The sequence below is a fragment of the Octopus bimaculoides genome, chromosome 3, assembly GCF_046866305.1.
Source record: "Octopus bimaculoides isolate indiv1 chromosome 3, ASM4686630v1, whole genome shotgun sequence".
Lineage (NCBI taxonomy): Eukaryota > Metazoa > Mollusca > Cephalopoda > Octopoda > Octopodidae > Octopus > Octopus bimaculoides.
The window spans coordinates 10,740,715-10,757,705 of record NC_142930.1 but is presented as its reverse complement, the minus strand read 5'-3'; the positions used below and the strand labels follow the sequence as shown (position 1 = coordinate 10,757,705).

Here is a 16,991-nt window from a genome sequence, read left to right as displayed (position 1 = left end):
ATGGCTGTGGTTGGGCAAGTATCTCCTACTATAGCCTGGACTGACCAAAACCTAATGAGTGGATTTGGTAGATGGAAACTAAAAGAAGTTTGTTATGAGTGTGTGTTTTCCTTGCCTAGAAATTACTTGAAAGTTGTAAATAACTGTTACTGTCATACAAGCAGTAGCATTCACTTTCAGTATTCTGCAAGAACACAGGTCATGAAGAAATATTACCTTGCTTGGAAACAAATGAATGCTGGCAACACGAAGAGCGCCTGACTAAAGAAAACTTGCCTTAAGAAATTTCATTTGACCCATAACAAGCAGGCAAAAGTGGTCATTAAAACAATAGTGGTGATGATGATTGTGCCTACTTTAATACTATGTTGGTGCCTTTGCAGAAATGGATGTATATAATTCCAGTTGCACAAATTACAAATAAGATGTACACATTCTTTAACTCAAAGCCCTGTGATTTTTATTTCTTATAGCAAACCATCTAAGCCTGAACGGCAGAATTAGTTGTTTTTATGTTTGTACTTGAAGATATTTTTGTATTAAATGGAAGAAAATTCGTATGTTAAATATGTTCCAAAGATACCACAAAGGGAAAATAAAGAAAGAATTGTCACATAATTCAACAATTTAATTCATTCTGAAACTGATTACACCAAGTGATTATCGAATACAACAGCTTGATAGATTTACACAGCAAAAGATGAATGTTTAAAATAGTTGTGCGAGCATAACAAGTAAATATATAAAAATAGCTGTACTTTATAACTTTACATAGTTGCAATGGTAAATATGATGATGAAGACAGCAGTGTAAGAAAACCTTGGTTTCTTCATGTTGAAAATACAAGAGAAATAAGATTAGAGATCTTATGAAACACTATTGATTTAGAACGCCAGGACAACTGTCTCTATTAGAGAAAAAATGTAGAAAGTTGATACTATCAGTTGTTTCACAGGGAGTCACAAGAAATATGTCTCTATTAGCTCTTTAGCATTTAATCTGGCTAGATCCATACTTTCATACTCATCTTACAATGTTAGACTAAAAAATTTAATTTACAATCATATAATTTAAATCTCAAGGCTACAAGACAATGCAGGATGAATTGAAAACAATGTGACTAAATAAGAAGCATGTAAGTGAACTGTGTAGGTGGTCTATCACTAGTTGCGCCAAACATTACCAAGCAGAGTAATATTACTAAAACAGGAATTCAGTTCAAGACAGATGGTGAGCGATCTATCAAGGCAATCTGCTACGCATTCATTAATAAAAATACTTGCAAGATAAATAATAATTTTATCCAAATATTTTTATAACGCTCTACTCTGTGTTGTGTTTTCAAACGCATGGATATAGGTGTCGAATTTGTTCCAATAACTTTCGAGTAATAGATAGATAGATAGAGAGAGACACAGACATACAGACATATAGCTCGCTCCGGCCAGTCATGGTATTAGCTGTCAGTAGCCAAAGAATCGACTCAAACCAGCAACAGGCATGCAGGCAGACAGACAGATACTTCACTAGCAGTGAGCACTTTCACTTCTGACAGCTAATAGCATGATAGTGCCACGCTCTACATTCAATAAAATGTAACGCAATAGTGAAAGCTATTTTTAAAAAATAGTATGAAATACATACAACAAACTAGAATTTTAAAATCTTAGGTGAAAAAACACAGAAACAGGCCATATTTTAAAATTTTATTCGCATAAATATTCAGAAAACTAACCATGGGTGATCCATGTAGTATGACTAAAAACTATCTAGACATAAAGTTTACCAGCCAAGTGCTATTTATGGTAGCTCGTATCCGGCTTAGAACAATTTTTACAGGTTTCCTTTTGCCTTTTAGCAGGCCTTTGATATCTTTTATTCTTACTGAAATCAAAAGTACTTATGTTCCTACTGTTGAGGACACGACAACCTCTCTAGCACTGATGCCACGATAAAATGCACCAAATACACTGTAAAGTGATTGATATTAGGAAGAGCATCCAGTCGTAGAAACTATGCCAAAATTTAAACTACGATCCAGACGTGCTGTCCCTGGTCGTCCAGACGGATAGTTGTTCCGAATAAGAACTAATTGGGTGACAGCACATTAAAAAGTAAAAACGATGATTGATTGATTGATGGATGGATGGATGGATGGATCTTATTGGTATATGTCCTCATAAATTGGCGATTCGGTAAATGAAACCCACACAATAAGTACTAGTCTCAAAAATAAATATTGGGGTCGTTTTGTTCGTCTAGAGCTTTCAAGACGGTGCCCCTGCATGGCCGCAGTCGAATGATAGAAACAAGTAAAATATAAAAGATATACACACACATACATGTATGAAAATCTTGGATTGTACAATCCGATTCATCTTTGTTTTTGCGCATGCAGTACTACTTTACAAAATTTAGTACAATCTATGACACGTAATTAATATTGGACAGGATTAGGATTCGCAGCTAAAGAAAGGGTGGTTACGTCTGAAGAGCCACAGCTGTGTTGAAATTTGCGCGCATGACTCATGTTTGACACATGCGCAAAACCCAGAATGAATCGTACTGTCTATTTTTTTTGGTTTAGATTTTGTTTCAGGACGTCGGCTTCGTGCACATAAAAATTAACCGATACATATGTACAGGTATGCTTGCCTCCCAACCACTTGGTCTCGGGTTTAGTCCTACTGCGTGGTACCTTGGGCGAGTGAATGTGATAGATGGAAACTGTAAGAAGCACGTCGTATGTGTGTCTTTGTTCAACTAAACCCTTCAAATCGGTGCCCCAGGTTGGCCAGTCGAAAGACTGAAACAAATATATATGATTCCTACAGAAGAGTCAAGAAATGATCTATTGCGCCAAAAACTGTGATTTCTTCGCATGTGTCTATTTTAAGAAACGTAAATAACGATAATGCACACACACAAAAAAAGAAAAAAATAAATAGAGAAAGAAGTGGAAGGTTGTCACTCCCAATTTCCCGGAATTTGGTATTGACATTTTTCGCAGTTTATCTCAGATTTATGTTCACTTGAGATTATGATTTTCAAAAAGTATGCATAAATGCATAACATTTTTATTTTCGACTTGCTTCGATTTTTAAGATATTTTTGAAATTTTGAAAACACAAAAAAAGTAAAAATGAAAGATGAAAAAAAAAAAAAAAAAGTCGCAGGGAGAAAAAAATTTTCTGAAAAGCTAAAATTTTGAAACTCCATCAAATAAGTGAATTTGTGAAAATCTGTGAAAATTTTTCGAAAAAGTCAAAATCGAAAATTTGCGGGAAAGAGAGATGTTTTCCCGACCTGCATTTTTCTATTTAAAGTAATCGTAGCCTACGATATTTATAACACACCTCCAAACAACGGTTTTTGGCGCACGAAAGAAGACTGTTGTATAGGTACGCCATATATATATATATTCACACACACACATTTATTTATTAGCTATAAGCTATAAAACCTGATCGTGTCGTGCATAGATAGCACTTACTGAACTTGAGGTCATTATAACATACAGGCACACATACATATTACGTACGTGCGTTCACATTTTCTTGAGATCAGCTGTAATGCGTAGGCAAATGCATCATATAAATTATGATGGACTTATGCGGAACTTAGTTGAGAGAGATGTACACCCATCACAAGACTGCACGTGTATTCATACATACATCTACATATATCCACTCATGAAACTTATTCACATTCTTAAGGATCCGTGAAACTGTCTTGAAGTCAACAAAGCCTTGTCACTTTGTGGGCAGCTAAATTTTCTGTACAAAACTTTACTGCACATTAAAAAAAGTATATAGATATATACATACACATGCATATACAAACATACAATATTGTACCTGCACATCTTATTTGTGCATATGCTGGTACGTGCATATATATATTTGCAAGAATTTATGTGCATACACACACACACACATCGTTTTTTATTGAGATATATTCAAGATCTATACAAAATTGAAACTGATCACGAACAAAAGGTCGTTAAGAATCAATTCAGTTTCAGAGAATCTTGAATGTACACGTCTCAGTTCACGAATGGTTACCTTTTATGTCACACTTCTACAAGTTATTCTAAGAAGCTCATAAGCGTCTGAAATGTTTCCTAATTCTTCGGTGTGATATTTAAGGATTAGGGGATTGCGATTGGGTATCGTTTGTTCTTTCTGCAAACGCCAAGCATTTTTAGTTTTTTATGCATATCTGTTGTTACACAGCCCAGTGCACCGTTTACAATAAGCGCAATGGGAAACTATAAACTAGAATAAAGGAGCTGTTAAGGTTCGCTTTTATTAATCATAATGTAGGTGAAACATTTGCATATGACCTCTACAACGTATGCGTGTACCTGTGTATGTGTTTGTGTTGATATGAACATAAATAGATCTCCGGTTTGGTGTCATACACGAAACTCTCGACCAGAGTTGCTTATGTGACATTAGAGCATATATATATATATATATATATATATATATATATATATATACACACACATACATACATATGAATATGTCGCTATATATGGCACAGCTACATAAGTGTGCTCCCCCAACTTTATTTTCTCATAACCCTCAGAAAAAGGGATATCACAATACATACCACACATGGATGTAATATTAAAATACCAAGTAGGTATTCATATATCCAGTTTGCTCGAGAAGGAAAAGAAAACAGCTTACTAACAGAAAGAAAATGCAAATAGTGCTTTAGCCTTATGCGATTGCATAATGATACAATGACAATTTGTTTGGCGTAAAATGGTGTTACCTGTGGTCTGCCTAAAACTGGCTTAACATCCTGAAAATCCGTAAAGAACGTTGATGCTGTACTGTTATTTGGCGTGTGTCCCTCAAACTGTATAGTAGTCTGATCGAAATGTTGATGAAAAAAGTCATTGCTTTGGCTACCAATGCTGGTATGATTCGGTTGACTGTAAATACTGGTTAAATTCATGATCTGAGGTGATTCTTGCTTAATATAAACTGGATCCCTTTTGCTTATATATTGTCGTCCTTTAGTCAGGGTCGCTCCACGGGGCATTTTCAAAGAAATATTTATATATAAATTTTAAAAAAAAACTTCCCGAAGATTTGGGACAAATACTCTCTTTAATTAATTACTTTTGAATCGTTGTTTAGGAAACTTTTAAATAGTACTATTTAAAAATATATAGTCAAATTAATGGGGATAATAAATAATTTGTTGATTTTAACAATTTCTTAACAGTTAAATGGCATTTAGATACAGGATGATTAACGATAGCTTATCACAGTCAATAATGGAACGTAATGGTAGCAAGTAGAATAAAGAGCTGACAACAAAGATAAATTGAAATGGCGCGAAATCATATTTCCCGCGATTTGACATCACGTGAACACGCTATGAACCTGGATAAAGTAATATCTATATCCAGCAGAAACAATGGGAAATCTTGAGTGTTGTTATGCTTGTTTATATTCGGAAAGTTTACAGACAAAAAGTTTGGGAATTGAAATCGAAATTGCATAAATTTACCAATCAAATCGGTCTTTCTTTGTTTTTTTTAAAAAAAATTATCAACAAATAAGTACAGAAATGTCATTTTCGGAATATTGATGAAAGTATTTTATTTCGGATCATATAATTTATGAAAATAAGTTTTATTAAATGCATTCAAAACACATTCGATTTTTTCTGAACGTTATTCATTGTCTTTTTATTCCTGAAGTTATACTGTTATTTCTCATTTTAATGTATGATATGCAATGACAAATTGAACCTAGTCTTTTTTTTTCTGTCGTTACTGTATATTTGACGTTCCCAACAAAGACACGAAATTAACAGATCAATTTTGTATGTTATTCAAATTCAAGCATCCTAATTCATATTTGCTATGCGTTAATCATTTGGGAGCATTATCCCTAAGTGTTGTATGAGACAACTGACGCCTCTCGCCCGCCATATCCTTTTCATAATAACAGCAGAAAACTATCATAGCAGAACAGTTACAAACATTTTCGGATATTATATATCATGAAAATAACAAATTCAAAGTTATAATTGTTCTAAGAACAACAAAGGACGGAAACAAAAGACTTGTTTAGCCTCAGATCAGCCCTAAAAGATCAAAGAAGTTCCAGTCATGACCATCCCATTTTTACAAACTTTTTATAGGATTTATTGAGTTCACCATCCCTTTTTTCTTGTAAACGACGGTAGGGTGGTTTGACTGCTATTTCTAGCAAGTCAAACGGCTTTGAAAGTCTCCCACGCTAACTTAGGCTGAAATTTTGGAATATCCAAGCAACAACAAAATGTGAATTCGGTTTCTTAAAAATTTACTTAGCATCGTTGATTACTCAATAATATATACTTATAGTTAACTCCATATGTGTATTTGATGTTGTAACTTTGATGCTATTTATTTTCATTTTTAGCCAAGCAACTGGGACATAAAATTAAAAAATTAAAAAACCAAGATCACTAAAATTTAGATGTGCGATAAAAATAGTTTTCGCTTTAACTGGAACAATACTAGTCTCGACTGATGATTCAACTTATGAAAGAGAATAAAAGTATTGTCGTATATAAAATAACCGGCCCAAAGTCACAAAAGTAACTCAACTGCTCGACGGTAACATTCTGACCTGCTATATCACTGCCATAACCAATAATATATTGCCTAACAATGTATATATACTTACACACACACATATATATATGGCTCGCACGAGTAAGCACATAAGTGCAAAATGATATATATATATATATCAGGTCATCCCATAAGTTCTGTCCGATTTTACCTATTTTGAAATGAAATTTAATAGTATTTTAGCATGTCTAATGGAATTTTAAATTATTTTTATGCATTTGTGTACATTTAAACTACTTAAATATTATTTTACAGAATAATAGAATTAAAATTTTTTCGATTAAAATCCTTTCTAACATGAAAGTATCCAAAGAGCATTTGAGGCACATAATGCTTTATGAGTACAAAAAAGGAAACTGCAGCCGAAGCGACTCGAAACATACACTCAGTTTATGGGAAAGAATGCTTGAATGAATGTAGAAGATGGTTTGCAAAATTCCAGCCTTGAAGATGAAGATCGAACGGGACATCCAGTTGAGTTTGATGATAAGCTCCTTGAGGCATTACTTGAAGAAAATCCTGCATCATCTGTTGAAGAATTGGCAATACAGCTGAATTCAAACCATACAAATGTTCATCGTCATCTTCAACAACTTGGAATGGTTCCTAAACTTGGAAAATGGGTGCTTCATGAATTATCCGAAAGCAACTGCAAATCCCGAGTTGAATCTGCTCTTCTCTCCATTCTCGCGAACTCATTTCACCCTTTTTTGGATAGACTTGTGGCTGGTGACGAAAAATGGATCTTCTATCGAAATGTTAAACGTCGTAAACAGTGGTTTGGTAAAAGGGAAAAGCTCAACCACAACCGAGAAGGGAACTCCATGGGGAAAAAGGTTCTTCTCTCTATCTGGTGGGATTGCAAAGGAGTAATTCACTTTGAACTGTTACCACCTAATGCAACAATCAATGCTCAAGTCTACTGTCAGCGATTAGAGCGTTTGAACCAAGCTTTGAAGAAAAAAGACCCACTTTAGGGCAATGTACGACCCCACACTGCAAAGATCACATTACAGAAGATTGAAGAGCTTGGTTGAGAAAAAATTCCTCGTCCACCTTATTCTCCCGACCTTGCTCCTTCAGACTACCATTTGTTTCGTAGTTTACAGAATCATTTGGGTGGGGGGGGGGGGGGCATAACATATATATAAAATATATGTATGTATATATATATATATGTGTGTGTGTGTGGACGGGAAACCCAGGGTAACTGCATAAACCGGTCTCTCCCAGTAAAAAACTTTAACTGCTCTACTCCTTAGAGTGTGCTTCTCCGGATTTATGTTTTCTAAAAATATGTGTGTGTGTATTATATTATATCACCTGGTAATTTTTCTTTATATTACGGTAGCGTTTCCTTGTTATGAAATGTGACATAATTCTAGCTTTCACACAGCATTCTGTGGTCAAAACACTATTTTATTAAGCACAAATTCTAATTGCAAAATCAATTACCAGAAAAACGAAGACTTATTTTTCAAGTAGACGTCCCAAAATCAAAAGTATTCTGGATGTGATAGTCTTGTATATTTTCAATCGTAGAGAAGGCTAATTGAACGATTCCTTTGTCCTTTTCTTTACTCCTCTCTCACTTTTTCATCGCTTTTTCTAAGACAGAAGGGTGATATTTGAAAGAAATTTAGATACTTTTCGAGCGATTACTTACTGGTTGTAGGCCTTGGACAGACAAATAGCATTTAAACAATATAACTAATGATACAATATTTTTCTAATCACTTCCCCTACAAATACAGTTACTTTTAATATTCTTAGAATAAGTGTGTTAGAAAACAATTTTAAAGTTTATTAAGAAGTAAATAGGGGCAAGTCAAATAGAAAGTGAAAATGATTGGTTTATTCAGAAAGCCTCATCACAACCGCACGCGCGGGGGGGGGGGCGCACACAGCACACAAACATTTTTTGCCTTGTTTCAGTCATTAGACTGGAGCACCGCCTTGAAGGATTTTTAGTCGAACGAATCGACCACACTACTTATTTTAAGCCTGGTGCTTATTCCATCGGTCCCTTTAGCCGAAACGCTATGTTATGGGGACGTAAACAAGTTTCTAGTTAACCTCTATGTCTGAAGTTTGTAGCTCTTCCACCCTCTCATCAAATTTTTCAATGAGGATGTCCCTAAATCTCTGATCTGGCCATGTGAAGGGTTCTTTAGCTTCCAAATCCTTCTTTTCTGGATTGTCCTGAAGTTGAAATGATCACACACATGTGATCACTTTTTACCCAATTAGAAAACAGGATTTTTGTACGCGATAGCTATGACAAAATGAAAGTAAACATGAGATGACCAGGTTTTAAACAAAATGAAAGTAATGCGTGAGAGTTAATACATACGAAAAGAAAGTGAGTGGCAAAGAGTATGGCAAATTACAGAGAGAGATAGATTTATGGTGATAGATAGAGAGTGGGAGAATTGTCGATCTGAAAATTGAGTTATTTGTGGTAGAGGACTATACTTTTCTGTTCTTTGATTTTGAGATCAAGTTCGTTTTTCTTGAGGACACACCATTTCAAAGCCCTTCTGGACTAAAAATACATACATGACCACATACACTTGCATTTATATATTATATATGCGTGTGAAAAAATGAACAGAAATAGCTTTTCTGATAATTTTTCCACTTTAATAATTAGATGTTTACAAATAGAAAATTATCAGAAAAGCCATTTCTATTCATTTTTTCAAATATATAATACTGTAGCGAGGACTTTCTATTTCCTATTCTACTATATGTATGTATGTACTGTATTTATCGACATTGTTCGGATGGTGCTTTTTACATGCCATCGGCACGGGGAGACAGTCAGGCGGCACTGGCAACAACCTACACATGAATGGTGCTTACCGTGTGCCACCAGCACGAGAACCAGTCAGGCAGCACTGGCATTGGCCACAACTACAATTTCCATTTGATTGTAATTTGATTTTTGATTGTGATTTTACTTGACTCATAGAGCTCCTCAAGCATGGCATGTCGCTCAAAGTACTTTTTAAATGGGCTGGTTATGAAACACTGGTATAGGCTATGGCTGTGATCTCACTTTACTTCCTGGGTCTTCTCAATCACAGCATTTGTCTAGAAATCTCGGTCTTTCATCATCGCCTCTATGAGGCCCAATGTTCGAAGGTCATGCTTCACCACCTCATCCCATGTCTTCCTGGGTTTCCTGCTTCCACGGGTTCCTTCCACTGCTAGGAAGTGATACTTCTTCACACAGCTGTCCTCATCCATACACACCACATGACTATACCAGTGCAGTTGTCTCTCTTGCACACCACATCTGATGCTTCTTATGTCTAACATTTCTCTCAGAGTGCTTACACTCTGTCGTGTTTGCACACTGACATTACACATCCAGAGGATGATATTAGCTTGATTTCTTTCAAGCCTACCCATGTCTTCAGCAGTCACGGCCCATGTTTCACTGCTGTGTAGCATGGCAGTTTGCACACATGCATCATACAATCTCCCTTTCACTCTGAGTGAGAGGCCCTTTGTCACCAGTAGAGGTAGGAGCTTTCTGAACTTTGCTCAGGCCATTCTTATTCTAGTGGCAATGCTCTCTGAGCATCCACTCCCACTGAAGACTTGGCCACATAGGTATCAGAAGCTGTCAACTACTTCTAATTTCTCACCCTGGCATGTGATAGAAGCTAGAGACTTCTCTACTCCCTTACTTTTACCCCCTCCCCTTACTTAGCGGTCTATCACCTCTGGTTTATGTGTGTTGTGCATAACTGGAAAGAAAACCCATTAGAGCTCAGAGGATTAAGTCATCTAGAGTTATTTTCCTTGCATAAGGGCTAGAGTGTCTTCATGGTGTAAGGAGTAACTACTTGCACTGTGGTGTTGATGTGTGTACAGAAAATGGGGACGAGGTAGGTGGCTAATTTGAAAATTATGTATGTCTGAATGCACATACGTATGTATACATACACACACGTGTTTGTAGTAATAAGCTGGGTGTGACAAACTTTGTGTTGAGCCTCCAGATAGTGTGGTAGAAAGTACTGATGGTGGAAGCCCTGATGTTTATAATCATAGTGCAATTTGCTAGTATCCAAGTACATATTTCCTTTCATGTGGGCAGGATTGGAAAATTTTGCTTTGACTGTTTAGGTAGGGATCTGGGTGAAGAGAGTTCTTTAGTAAAATTTTCTCCACCAAGTACAGCCTGAATATCCTACTGCCTGTTTGCACTTCTCTAGTGCTCTCCACTTCATGCTTTAATCTGGTCTTCTTTCAACAACCATATATGCCTAGCTAGAGCTATGATTTTTCAACTCTCCTGGATATTATGTTTGTTAAATCTAGTCCTGAATGGACCTTCTGTAACACAAACATATTTCAGCACATCTGTCTGCCTGCTGGAGTCCTTTGACATCACTTCTGCTTCATATACAATGGTCTTTGAGCTACATTTGGCTGTTAAGTGGACATGTGATGTCTGTTTCAAGTACAGGCAACTTACTAATTTTTCTTTATACTAGGTGCACAGCTAAAGGAAATTCAAGTGTGTCTATTAAATATTTTTATGAACCTATGTATTTGGTGTAAGTGTTTATCCACTAAAATAAGAAAGATCTTACCTATACAAGCTTTATGTTCTGGGAGAACAGGGTATGAACCAAAAGACTTTTTGGTGGTGTTTTCTCTTGTAACTAATTCAATCCTTAAATCTGCTGGTGACCAGGGCTGTGTTGTTGTCTGGGATTGCATCATCTCTTAACTAGAAGACTCTCTTAACCAGGTTCTTGAACACTGTGACTGGATGACAAGCCATATTAATATATGTCAGCCTCTTGTTCAGTTTCCTAAAGGGCCTATACATGCCAGTTTCTAAGTTTAAGGTCACATGAAGGAAATCAATCACCCTTAGTTTGGTTTCTATGGTGACTTTGAGTCTAACAGGATTCGGAATACAGGTTAGGTCTGTAAACTACCTTTCTCTCACCTCTTTTGTTTTCAGTCATTCATGCACATTTACATTATGCATCTAGCAAAGCATGCATCAATATTTTTTCTAGTGTTTATATGTCATCTGTATTCAGTATCCATACATCACAACTATACAGTTTGTACACCGGCATCAAATAATTTGCCTTTCACTTTGAGAATGGAACTTTGTTACCAGCTCCTTAAACTTCTTCCATCTCATTTTTACTTTAGCTATGCTTCTACCTCCACTGCTAATCAGGTCACCTAGATAACAGATAAACTACTTCTAGGGAACTGTCAAAACATCTGAGAAAAACCATTTTTGAGTGCTTACACTTTCTGAGCATCTGCCATAAAGTCTATCTTCTCTTATTCCATTGCACCTTTTGAGTGTCCATATTTTTTACACTGGGTATGCTAAATGGAATTTATACTCACTCCTTTCCTGCATATCAAGCATGGTTATTTTCCTGATGATAGCAGGATCCTGTTTTCTTTTCTGCTAATACTTTAGTCTTTGCCTTAGTTTACCTTAAGGTCTCCCACTTTTTGATTTTGGTTTCGGGTCTTCCTAATTATGGCTTAAAAAACTCCAGGGATAGCTGGTTTTAACTCATTTGTTATGTCCTGGAGGATTATGCTAAATAGAAGAGGCTGAGCCTAATGAACCTCTACTTACATGCTGAGTTCATCAATGTACTCATTGTTCTCACCTTGTTGACTGTACCTCTATACATGAGTGGCAAAGCCCTCGCAAGCTATTCATCTACTCTTAGCAGTCACTAGATTACAGTGTGGGGATCCTGTCAAAAGCCTTCTCCAGGTCAACAAATACTAGTACAACAGCTTACTAAGTACTTTTCCTACAGCTATTCCATAAACAAAAATGCATCACAGTGTACCTTTTCCTGGTAGAAAGCCGAACGAAATATCATGCGGGATAATTTTCTACCTAATCAGCAGTGCTCTAATTCTTCCAGTAATTTTCATAGCCAGATCTATCAACTTGATATGTCTGTAATTTCCTCTATCTTATGTATTTCCTTTGTTTTGTATCGGTTGATGATGTTATTGTTACTCTAGCCATTGGATATGATCTTTCCTATACCACCTGACTAACTTTTTCTCTGTCCTACTCATTTGTATGTGTTAAAAGCTTTAATCATATCAGCAACCATTCTTGATGTCTCAGCCATCACATTTTTAATTACTTTATCAACTGTATTGCTGCCAACTTGTATAGCTGGATCCCCTATTGAATCTACTTGGTAGGCCTTATATTTCTCATGAATTCTGTACACTTAACAAACTCTTGTAGCACTTCAATACCTCTCCCTTTTCACCAAGAGCAAATGCACAGCTATTATTCCATATACAAATCAATTTTCTCTTGCACAGTCTTGCAGTTCAGAATACTTCAATCCTTTGATCTCTATGTTGCAGAATATGCAAGATCCTTTTATTTTCTCTTTCCCTCTTAACTAAATATACTTACTACCTAACTTTTTTCTAGTTCCTAGATATTACTCTCTGCTGACTCATTCTTCCAGTCTTTTCAAGCATATCTCTTTGCTTTTATGGTTTTGTCTACCTCAGTATTCTACACAACACCACTCTCATACTCTCAGTATGGTTGTACCTTGCACCAGCTACAAGTTTGGTAAGCAGCTCTCATCATCATATATGCTTTAATGTGTTAGCCCACTTATGCGTACCTTTCCTTCATTGGACACTAAACTCTGCTTGCGAAGACCTGTTGAGGCAAGTGAAATCGATATCAAATTCGATGACAGCACCACATGACTGGCATCCATGCTAGTGAAGTGCTAAGAGCACCATCCAAGCGTGATCGTTGCCAGGGCTGCTGACTGGCTCCCGTGCCGGTGGCAAGTAAAAAGCATCATTCGAGTGTGATCGTTGCCAACGTCGCCTTACTGGTACTTGTGCCGGTGGCATGTGAAAAACAACATTCGAGCAAGGTCGTTGCCAGTGCTGCTGGATTGGCTCATGTGCAGGTAGCATGTAAAAAACACCATTTGAGTGTGGCCGTTGCCAGTACCGCCTGACTGGCCCTTGTGCCAGTGGCATGTAAAAGCACCCACTACACTCTCGGAGTGGTTGACATTAGGAAAGGCATCCAGCTGTAGAAACTCTGCCAGATCAGATTGGAGCCTGGTGCAGCCATTTGGCTTGCCAGTCCTCAGTCAAACCATCCAACCCATGCCAGCATGGAAAGCAGACATTAAACGATGATGATGATGATGATGATATATATATCTACTTAATAATAGCTGATGTAAATGTTGGTTCGTATGTAAGTTAGTTCCCCCACTCACTGTGAAAATTAACATAAGAGATGCAAGATAAGTGCACATACTAGGCTTGGTGGCAGGCTACACACATGCATTCAGTCAGAAACAAAGAGTCACAGAAACATGGTGGAAAAATTATACCTCTAAAGTTACCCATCATATGATGGGTAACACTCTTTCTCTTTATATATATTATACATAATTCAAACATTACCTGATATAGAGAGAACAGATACGCTTATTTTATTAAACAAATGACTGTCATCTCAAGTTATGATAAGCCAATAGTGAAACACAATAAACTGTCATTTTATTATATAAACACACACATAATTTTTAATGGATTATTTGAAATAACTCAACTGGGCTAATGGCATGGATTTGAATAATTAAGTAAAAGGGTGATACATTGAATGCTGTACAATTAACTGAAATTTTCTTCTTAGTTGAAGAAATATATTAAAAATCTAGTTGCATTTACCAGTGATGCTCAAAGAAAAGGGAGAGATAATCTCAAGAAATTATTACGATGTTAATTTCTCCAGTGAACTTACAAGCTTAAGAAAAGGTTGCTCTAATCTTTGTTTACAGGTAATGAACAACTGTGAACATATTTCAGTATATTTGGCCTCATCAACATAGCAAAGTCAAACCAAGTTTTCAGGTCAGTTGATAGTTCTTGCTAAAAGAACTATAGAAAGAGATATGAATGAGTTTTGGCTAAAAGAATTTGCAAAACTAAAAGAAATATGAGCTAAGGGAATAATTCAAGTGGGCCAATGGCAAGTATTTGGATAATAAATTTTAAGTATGATGTACTGAATGCCACAGATATTAATTAGAATTTCCAATTCAATTGGATGAAAGGAGTGAGAGAATAATGAGAGGGACAGTCATCTAGTTGAAAGGAGAGTAAAGACAGGAGTAATGGAAATGTGACAGTGTGAGAGGAAGTTATGGAAGAGAGGCAATGATGGCAGCTATATATTTGCTGCTGAGAGAACGAGAGACTGAGCAGTAGATGATAATATAGAGAAGAGTGATGATAAGGAAGCATGGTGGATGTCACTAATGAGTAGTCTGCGGGAAAGGGAGTGATTCATGGCAAAACAGAAAATGTGTGGTTGAGTGTATTGGTTACCAAAAGATCAGATTCTATCCCTCATATATCAATGTCTTGATGTAAGACAGATAGACTGATAAGAGTTATGGGAGAATGTGCACGAGTCCAAAGCTGATCTTCTTACATATGCATGTTGATGGAAGAGAGAGATGTCAGCACAGAAAAGGTGTGGTAGAGTTTAAACAGCAAATCTGATTCTATTCCTCATACACAGGCATCTTGATGTATGTGTGTGTAAGAGAAAGAGAGAGAGAGATGGATGTGGGTGATGGTAGAATATGCATAGGGCCAAAGTTATTTTTCATATACATGCACCTTTATGGAAGAGAGGGTAAGTAATAAGGGAGTTGGTAGGATATACACACATCCAGTACCATCTGTTTTTACCTGAACAACATAGTATAATGAATAGGAGAGAGGGTGAGTGATAGATATGAGTAATGGGGGGAATAAATTATAGAGAAAAGATATATTACCAAAGAAGCTAGGTGAAGACAACAGATAGAAAGTTTACAACGACATATTTAGCAGGAGCCCTCATACCTCTTAGATTCCATCATTACCACCATTTAATGTGCAATTTGCCATGCTTGCACTGGAGGACAGGTTTTATCTATCATCATGTAAAGGCAGTCTTCACATTCTTTTGTGAAGCTTAGCATTCTGAGGATGGGCTTCATCACTTCATCTCATGTTTTCTTAGATCTCACTCTTCCAAAAGTTACATACACTTTGAACACTCAGTAGTTCTTTCTAGGGCTGTCACTCTGCATACACATGTTCACAACAGCAAAATATTCTCTTTTGTTCACATTTGATTCCTTTCATGTCTAGCTTTTCTCCCATTTTATTTATACTTTGTCTTTCATATATACTAACATTACACATCTAGAGAAATATGCTCACTTCATTTCTTTCTAATCTTTCTAAGTCCTCTGAATTCAAGACCCATGATGCACTATCATACAGCAGCACACTTTTGTACACAAGCACCATGCAATCTGGCCTTCACTCTAAGTGAAAAGCTTTGTTGCTAGCGGAGGTTTAAGTTTCCTGAAATCTATCTAGCCTGTTTTTGTTATTATGCTTTCAGAACACCCATCCCTGAAGTTAATTAGGTCAGCTGAGTGGCAAAAGTTGTCAGCTACTTTTAGGAAATCTATTTCTCATGTGCTCTTGTTGCTTATTGCTCTGGTGCACCTGCTGCATATGAAATCTACTTTCTCTGTCAGTAAGCTCACAACACCTCTTATGTGTCCATACTTTACATTGGGTATATCATATGTAATTTCTACATACTTACTTTCTGTATATTTATAAGGTGGGTCAAACAGGTCCAGTGCTAACCCTACTTACACTAGCAAAATGGTACAGTGGCTAAGAGAGATCAACTGTTATCCTTTGTTATATAGATAGTATGATACTATTATTAGAAGAGATGGTGAGTGCAACAAGAATGAACAATAGTAAGAGAGATCAGTGATGAAAATATGAATTATAGACAAAAGAGAGGGTATCAAGGAGGTTAGGGGCAACAGACGGAAGGCCAACAGCAACAAATCTGGAAGAGACCATATCTCTCCTAGCTTTCATCCCTACCACCATCTGACATTTGCTTTGTCACACTTGTACTGGTAGATGGGTTTTCTCTAGTGCTGCATGTCAATAATCATGACAGTCTTTTGTAATTTCCTTTGTAAGGTTCAATTTGCTATGCACGAACATGTGCAAACAAATTTGTTTTAGAATACAACTTGGCAAGTTCATACTCATTAATACTTTTCAACCACTTGTTAACTAGCAAGCAACATCCTCCCCTATCTTTTATTGAAACTAGAACATGTGTTCAGTTAAACCTTAAGACAGTGCTGTCTTAAAGCAGGGGCTTATTGGCTGGTTGTCTAGGGGCTTCTTGTGTCCAGAAGGCTCAATGTTAATCTATGTATAA

The 16,991-nt window shown here is 36.5% G+C and overlaps 1 protein-coding gene across 1 annotated transcript in view; it reads right to left on the bottom strand.

The window, feature by feature from the left end:
• LOC106883944 (transcription factor E2F3) overlaps positions 1–5,190 on the bottom strand; it is a 38,822-nt gene extending 33,632 nt beyond the window's left edge. The window contains exon 1 of the mRNA XM_089348558.1: positions 4,786–5,190. Coding sequence (XP_089204684.1) covers positions 4,786–5,058 — 273 coding nt within the window. The 5' untranslated portion in view covers positions 5,059–5,190. The remainder of the gene's footprint in view (positions 1–4,785) is intronic.
• Positions 5,191–16,991: the final 11,801 nt, after the last annotated feature.